Source organism: Girardinichthys multiradiatus, chromosome X (genome assembly GCF_021462225.1).
Source record: "Girardinichthys multiradiatus isolate DD_20200921_A chromosome X, DD_fGirMul_XY1, whole genome shotgun sequence".
In the NCBI taxonomy this organism is placed as follows: Eukaryota; Metazoa; Chordata; class Actinopteri; order Cyprinodontiformes; family Goodeidae; genus Girardinichthys; species Girardinichthys multiradiatus.
In genome coordinates this window covers 19189438-19197527 of record NC_061817.1, presented here as the reverse complement: position 1 = coordinate 19197527, position 8090 = coordinate 19189438, and the positions used below count along the sequence as shown (strand labels likewise).

The 8090-nt window shown below is 38.6% G+C and overlaps 1 protein-coding gene and 1 long non-coding RNA gene across 2 annotated transcripts in view; one reads left to right on the top strand and one right to left on the bottom strand.

The window, feature by feature from the left end:
• LOC124863573 overlaps window positions 1–8090 on the top strand; it is a 40686-nt gene that overhangs the window by 3665 nt on the left and 28931 nt on the right. The window lies entirely within an intron of this gene.
• On the bottom strand, window positions 11–7567 carry adap2 (ArfGAP with dual PH domains 2). Its single transcript, XM_047358008.1, has 11 exons — window positions 7315–7567; window positions 5815–5939; window positions 5612–5703; window positions 5277–5365; window positions 4895–5007; window positions 3725–3874; window positions 3542–3625; window positions 3274–3336; window positions 2888–2965; window positions 2538–2766; window positions 11–402 (listed from the first exon to the last, which is right to left on the bottom strand). Exons 1-11 carry the CDS (start codon window positions 7397–7399, stop codon window positions 374–376), a joined length of 1137 nt encoding a protein of 378 aa, XP_047213964.1. The 5' UTR covers window positions 7400–7567; the 3' UTR covers window positions 11–373.

Below are 8090 nucleotides of genomic sequence, written 5' to 3'. Positions count from 1 at the left end.
GCACACCTTATTTAGAAAAAAAAGTCATTTATTTTTCAAAGCATGATTATCAATAAGTCTTTTCATTCATTACATTTATTTTAATCTTATAAAAAAACAAGATTTTTAGAATTCTTATTCAGACAATAAGAAATTGTAAAAAATCTGATTTGCATGGGAATATGGAGCAACTGTGCTAAAATAACAACACAATATCAGATGATCCTGATGTGGCTGTCTTTAAACCAAGGACTGTCTGAGCATGGTGGCAAAATTAGCTAATAACAGGAAGTTATTATTCAGAGTCATGTCTGATTCATTGCGGCGACAAAAGTTCCGCCCTTTAGGTCACCGATGCAGTCTTCTCATCCCTGCTGCTGCAATTCTTCACGGTTCATCTCTTATACCTTATATGGGCTTCAGCTGGAAAAACATAGGAAATTGGGAGAGTGTTGTCAGAAATCATGAACTTGACAGAGGAAATCGCTTCTGTGTGGGGATATGCACGATAATTTGTGAACAAATAGACATACACACCAACCCTTTGATCGAGACAAATCATTCATAATTAAATACAGGAATTTTAGAATAACATCAGATGAGGCAGGATCTGAATTGATTTTAACCAGCTGGTTTTGCTGGTTTTCCTAATTTGAACCAGCCACTAATAAATCCAGCATATTTCAGGTGGAACATATTGCAATCCAAGTGACAGAGAAATGACAGGACTGAGCATTGTTGATGCCAGACTGGATCAGTTTAACGGATGTACTACTTTTATAATTAACTGTTTCTCTACTAAGCAAACGAATAACACTGGAAAACCTTGATGTTTGATATATTTTAAGTTCCTTTCTCACTCACAGTCTGCCTGAACCTGTTTCTAAACCTTTTAACGTCTATATTTTACACCACTGATGAACGCATGGGAGTCTGACCTCAGGACAGTAGGGTGTGGGTTGTAAAAAGGACTTCAGTCAGTACTCAAAATGGCACAATACGAAATGTGCAACCAAGAGTTAGGACAAATAAATTAAAACCTATTACTGAAATTAAAAACCCTAAAAACGTTATTTTACAAACATTTCAGCTTCCTTCCAGTTCATGAATAAATCTGTAACAAAGAATCACATTTAAGATCTTTTAATTTCAAACCCAAGTGCAGTTCTAGACAAATGTTTGCATCCACTCTTTATCTCTAAAAATATGTTTTAATGATGCATTTGAACTGATAAAACATCATAAAACCCCAGTCACTTTTAAAAACAAGAATTTGGTGCACAATTTGAATTTACTGTGGGTTTTCTCAAATTGACACAGGGTCAAAAATATACATACAGACTCACAAATGTATATCAATCTCCTTTGGCAAGTTGCACCTTGTTAAAATGCTTTTGTATCTTTCAACTAAAGTCTGGTGTGACTCTGGTAGGGTACTTAACCACACATCATTTAATCTGGTTGCTTTCCTGGCATTTTTAGGCATAGTCTATAACCGTAGAGTTGAGATTGAAACACCTAACTACATCCAACTTTTAACCATCTGACCCAAAATGTCAGCATAAGACAAAAAAACTGGTAAGGACAAATGTGGAACCACCAAGGCTCAATCTGATGAAAACATGGAAGATGCAGGAAGTGTCACTATCAAGATTAAAGCAAGTTAATCATCAACAAGATGATTAAAAAAAGAAAGTTTTATTCTCAGATGAGATGAGGATTGAGCTATTACACCAGATTGACAAGAAGAATGTTTGAAGGAGTCAAGAAGAGGCTTGTAAATCTAAGAACACTGTACCAACTGACAAGCATGGTGGTAGCAGCATCATGCTGTGGGGTTGATTTGTTGCCAATGGTACTGGTGCACTCTACAAAGAGGGTGGGGTAATAACAATTAGGGATTCCCAAGGAGCCCAAACACACATCAAATTGGTTTAGGAATAAATAAAACAGGCTAACGTTAAGCCTCTGAAATGGTCCTGACCTGAACTCTACTGAATATCTTAGATCATTAGATGCTTACTGGTGGCTACAAAAAAGTGTTGTCAAGGTTCAACCTGCTAAAGGACAGTTAACGAAATATTCTATCCTGTATGAATAAATCTGACTCTGTGTGGATTAGACAAAATCAAGAGTAAATTCAAACTTGTGCAACTTGTTTGTTGGGTAATCATTATCCACAAGCCTCAAACACACCATTAAGAGCCCAAAAGCTTAAGTGTGTAAGAGCGTGAACAAATATCTAAATGGAACTGGAAATAGATAAATGTATCAAAAAAGTACAACACCCTCTTCCATGATTGAGTAAAATTAGGAATAACGTTATCCTCTTGGCACTAATTAGGGGTCAAAATGAGTTTGGTTGGTGCATTGTACAGGTTTCCAAAAATGTGCCCAAATTTTGCTCAGAAGAAGAAAACACATTATAGAATATTTCTGAGAAAGTGACCATTTTCTAATGTATACTAAAAGTTCAAATGTTTCATCCCTTCTACTGGTCCAGTCAGCAGCATTAACCCTGAGACAATCTGGACACATTTCTGACCTCCTTTTCTCACCAGTATAATCTTGTGGTGACATGGGTCTGGATAACACCTTTCTCAGGGCGTTCAGCCACTGTTTCTGTTCCCTCTCCTGCTCGCACATGAACACAAACTGGCGTTCAGGCGTCTCCACCGTGACGCCGCATGTCCACTTGTTGCCCCGTGTGTGCTTCGGGACGCACTCCTTCACAGAGTAGCCGTTGTTCTCTGTGCCGATGAAAATTCCCCCCAACTCCTCTGCATCCTGTTTCAGCAACAAGAATTTCAAAAAGCATTGGAAATAATCATGATGTCGACACCAGATATTTACAGTATAGCAGGTATTTAAAGGCTGGTATTAGAGTTAGAAGAAGTGTAGTCCTCACCAGTTGGTCTTTGAAGTAGAGCAGCTTTCTGTTTTGAGAGTCCAAAATAAACCAGCGCTTTTTGAAAGACTCCTTCAGCTGTAGGAAAATAAATGATGTTTAATTCCAAGACACCATAAACATGCCCTACTTAGGAGAATGTTTGTTAGCAATCATAAAAAGGTAACCACAAAAACCAATTTAGTAGTTATTAAATATGTTAGCATGTGTGTGTCTGCGTGTGAAAGAGGAACAGAAACATTCAAATGTACATATCAGGGCAAATAACATCAAAAATAGTTTAGAGATGACTGGAAATGAAATGCTCCACTGCTAAAAGTAGAAGATATGCAAAAAATGAACAATTAACCAAAACACATAACAATGTGCCTCTCATTATGACTCACCATTGGCCCCGTCTTTTCCATGTATCCCTCTTTTAGATAATTTCTCATTATCTTTGGAACCAGCTGGCACAAAAAAATAACAAAACCCTTTTATTTAATGTTTTTCAACAGAATCAAATATGAGATTTGCTTTGATTTTTAATCAGTAAAGCTTGTATGTGTTGAACAAACTGCTTTCAAAGAATGGGAAAAAATGACCAGTTGTAGATTTGAGAGAAATAAGTTACCAGACAGGAATGTGAGTTATTTATGGCGAGTCAAGCATTACCTCTTCATCGCTTCCAGTTGGGTATGCAGTCTTCAGGTATGCATAGCGAGCTGCCCGAATGGCGTTGTACCAGACTACTATTTCCTACAGCACAAAAAGGAGCCATGAGCTTCTGTAAAACTCCAAAGCCAATGTATAACAATAAAGACAAAAGATCTTGGTTTTATTATCACGCAGCTTTACCTCAGAGCTCTCGTGATACACATAAATGTTCCTGGTTTTATCTTCATCCTGGTATGTTATCTGCAGCCCATGAGGATGACCAATCTTCTGTGGCTGAAAAGTGGCATTCAGGTCCTTGATGGGGATTACAGCTTTAGGGCCTTTGGACTCCTAAATCACAAATGTGTTGACATACTTCAGCAATGTAGGAGATGAGAAAAGTAAAATATGTTTCTTAAGATACAGTGCAAACAAGAATCTGAAAAGAGCAGCATGGATTTGTATTCAGTCTATCTGTGTCAATACTTTGTAGAACCACATTTTGCTGCAGTTACTCCTGCAAGTCTTTTGTAGTATGTCTCTATCAGTTGTAGAGACTGACTTTTTGCATGTAGCAAAAATGCTGAGTGTTTTGTTTTTTTTTCCATCTGAGCAGACATCTTTTGTCTTTCTTCTTGCCGTTCTTCTATAAAGCCCAGGTTAGCAAAGTGCACGACTAAAAGTAGTCCCATCAACAGATTCTCCCACCAGAGCTGTGGATCTCAGCAGCTCCGCCCAGACTCACCATGGGCCTCTTGTCTGATTAATGCTCGTCTTACCCAGCCATTCGATTTTGGTGGAAGACCATACCTTGGTAGCTTTGAAGTTATGCCTTACGAGAACAGTACTCTGTGAGACTTTCAAGGCTTGGGATATTGTTTAACTAGCTAACCCAGCTTTAAACATCTCCACATTTTTATTCATGACCTGATTCAAGATCATGATCTATTCATGATCTGCAGGTTTCCTTGATCTTCATGATCCCGTTTGATCACTAACTCTAACAAACCTCTTAGGCCTTCGCAGAACAGATGTATTTATACTGAGAATAAATTACAAACAGGAGGACTCTGTTTACACATTATATGTCTTTTGAAGGAGACTGCTTGTACTCTATTCAGGGTATCAGAGTAAAAGGGGCAGATACTTCAGATTTCTGTTCGTAAAACTCAGAAATCATTCTCCTTCCAAGTCACAGTTACACAATAATTTGTCTATCAAATGAAATGCCCCCCAAAATACATTGAAGCTAGTAGTGAAGATGTAAACTAGTTCAAGAGGTATGAACACCTTTGAGAGGCATTGTATTCAGCTTGTTAGAAAAAAATCTATTGTTTTGTTCTTCATGGATCTGATCAGCTAGAAACTCACATCTTCCTTGTTGTAGTAGGTCAGGGTAAATTCCCTCTCTGACAGCACGAACTTCCTCTTCAGAAAATGCATGTTCTCTTTCCCTTTCTTCCACAGAATTCCTTCATGGAAACCTGTTCAACCAAGAAAAAGAAAGATCCAGACACCTTATTGCACACAGATCGTCCCCAGGGATGAGACATAATTAAAGTTTTGCCAAGTGGCCTCAAAAGCGAGACTAAATAAAACCTCATTGTCTCTGTTATCTTGAGTAAAACTTGTTTCTCCAATAAAGTTGGGCATGTTCATGAGGAACCACACTGTCAGGGTAACTTTTGCATGAACAGGCTAACAATAGTAGGCTTTATGTTTACATATGTGCCTGATGGGTTCAATATCTCACCTGTTGTATATGCCAGAGGTGGATACTTGGTTTCTCCTGTGAATTCCTTCCTCTGATATTTAGCTCGAATCCACTGTTCCCTCAGCACGCTGCAGTTCAAGATGTTAAAACAGTCTCACAAACTTTTCTGTATTAATACCACAGAAACCTGCATTATTCAACTTTGATCTAGTAGCAGACTTTCATGCACATTTCACTTCTACAGCCAGCAGTTGCACTTCTCTCTATTTTCTGTAGTTGCATCCTGTCAGCAGTCTGCTGTCGATTATAAACTAGCAAATATCCCACTATTGTAACATCACAACAGAGCTTCATCGTACCGTTTGAATACCTACCTGCAGTCATTTTCCTGGGGTCGGTAGTAGTACGGTGGAACGGCTTTCTCATACACAGCTCGGGCATTCACATTCCCGGTTGATTTCATGAACTTTTTAAAATCCCAAGAAAGCCAACAGGTTAGGGTTACATCAAACCGCTTAGTCTTTCTTTATGAATAACTGTAAAAAGAAGTGGATCTATGGTGAGAGGAAGCTCCTACCTCAACTAGTTCATCCTCCCAAAAGTCTAGCCGGATGGATTTTACCCGACTGGAAAGGCCGCGGTGGATCCCGGAGCAGTTCAGGCATACAAACACACCGAGCTTGTAGGAAGCCCAGTCCGGCTCTAAGAGGAGTACAAGAAGATTTGTTTTATGTCAAGATCAGGGCTGGCCCAAAGTATAAACGGACCCAAAGGACCTCCCACGAGAATCTGAATTTACACAGGACAAATCTAACAGTTTTACACTCCCAGCTGAGTGTAGCTACTTCAGCTTGGAAAACATTTGATTTCAAAATGATCAGATCAGAGATTAATGGCCTTATTACATGGTTGGTTGTGCAAAATTAAACGTGGGCCTCCTCCAAGACTAGTCAGGAAACCAGAAGCATTTTCTAATTTATGTTTTTAAAACTGATTTATGGTGTACAGCACTATGTGTGCTGCCAATTTAAGGAGATGCAAACCGTCAGAATTGCTTATAAAGTTTACACCTTCACGTTCGCTGTTTTATAAGCACAACATCCATACTGGATACTGAACAAAGGTTTGCTGGGTGACCTCTGACCTCCACAGTCAAAATTCTGACTTCTGGGAGAGTTCTTACTGTATTTCCAACTGGGGACTTGGAAAATCCGACTTACAAAGAGAATCCCCCCACCGTTTATTCGCTGTAGTCACAGAAACACCTCTACCTAGTAAACTGAATGTAGGCCCTCAAATGAAATCTGTCTTTTGTACACTTTACCTCATGCTTATATATGGTGGGGGAGCTGATGAAAATGTGACAAAGTTTTTCTAAAACACAATTTTTGTCCAGAATTATAGATATGTGCTGATTCTTTATGGTATTGTTTATCTATATTTGCTATGTGGTGAAAAATGACATGGCATATCACCTTTAGAGATGAACAGAAAAACAGCAGCTCCTACCGTTACTGTAACTGTCACAGAGTAAACTGCTGAATAAGGAATTTGAGGAAGCAGGCCAATTTATCAAACCAAACACATCTGTACTCAATAACCAGACTACTACTAGTAAAGGTGTTTTATCATGTGACGTCACTGTCCATATGTGGTAGAGTGGAGAGTTTACCACAACATCTCAGAAAGACACTTTTACCCTCATCCAACTCACCACTTTTTATGCAGGCTTGTTCATTTACCTTTCTTTTGGAGTGAAAAGATTTGTGTCAAATTCATGTTTTGTATTTTATGACAAAAATCTAACTCGATTTTTTTATTTTTTATTTTTTATTACCGGTTTCAACACACTAATGTTTTAAAAGTTTTTGTTTTTTTTTTCTGACATTAGACTTTAAATTCTGTGGTTTCATTTCCACATGGTAGTAATAGAGCTAAGCCTATAAAACAAAAGTGGTTTGAAAAAAACTGTTGGAATAAACCTGACTTTTCTGAAAATATTAAGTATATTACATACAGTAAAATCGAGTTTAAATACAACAACAGTGATTAAAGCGGAAAACCCAGAGCTACACACCAGGGGCGCCGCAGTCCGCGCAGCGGCTGTTCTCCGGCAGCTTCACCAGTTCCAGTAAGATCTTTTTGTTTCGCTCGTTTGACATTTCGACACCTAGTCTGGGTCTCCTCTTAGTCGGCGCTCAGTCCCGCGGTCCGTATAATTCATATTGGTCACATAGCTTAAGACGTGAGGAGCTACGGCTGAAAAAACGTCCATATAAAAACTGGTCGTTGGATGTTTCGACACGTTCAGACGCGCAGAAACACCTCCCTCCTCTGGAGCGCGTCCCTGGAAACAATTGGGTGTTTTTGTAGCTGGAGGTTGTCCTTTTCCTACAACCCGCCTCTAACATTGTAACTCATCCTAACTCTACACACATGACATCTTTATGCTTATACAATATTGACTTGTCTTTCAAACTGGACCCAGTTCATCTTATGCCTTGTAAAAGTATTCACATTACATCCACGAGCTTCAATGTATTTTATTGGGATTTTATGTGACAGACCAACATGAAGCAGCACTTAAATCATTTTACAAACGAAAATCTGAAAAGTGCGGTGTGCATTTTTTTATTTCTGCCCACTTACCCCTACATAAAATGGCCTTCAAAAGTCCCCCAGTGTGTAATTTCATTTTAGTGCAAAGATTCTGTGAAGATCTTTAGGGTTTCTCAGATAATATTGGCGAAGAAAACTGCATCATGAAAGTCAACATACCACACAGGAAAAAAGCTGCAGAGACATTTAGGGTTAGGTTAGAAAACAACACTAGAACAATATTTTCATAAATAA

What these genes read in the sequence shown, in the direction of transcription:
- adap2 (XM_047358008.1), bottom strand. Translation starts at nt 7,399, where the DNA reads ATGTCAAACGAGCGAAACAAAAAGATCTTACTGGAACTGGTGAAGCTG. An exon ending in TGGAAAAGACGGGGCCAATG is followed by an intron (nt 2,966 to 3,273) that starts GTGAGTCATAAT and finishes ATTTTCCTACAG; the next exon opens with CTGAAGGAGTCTTTCAAAAA. An exon ending in GTCACCACAAGATTATACTG is followed by an intron (nt 403 to 2,537) that starts GTGAGAAAAGGA and finishes ATGTTTTTCCAG; the next exon opens with CTGAAGCCCATATAAGGTAT.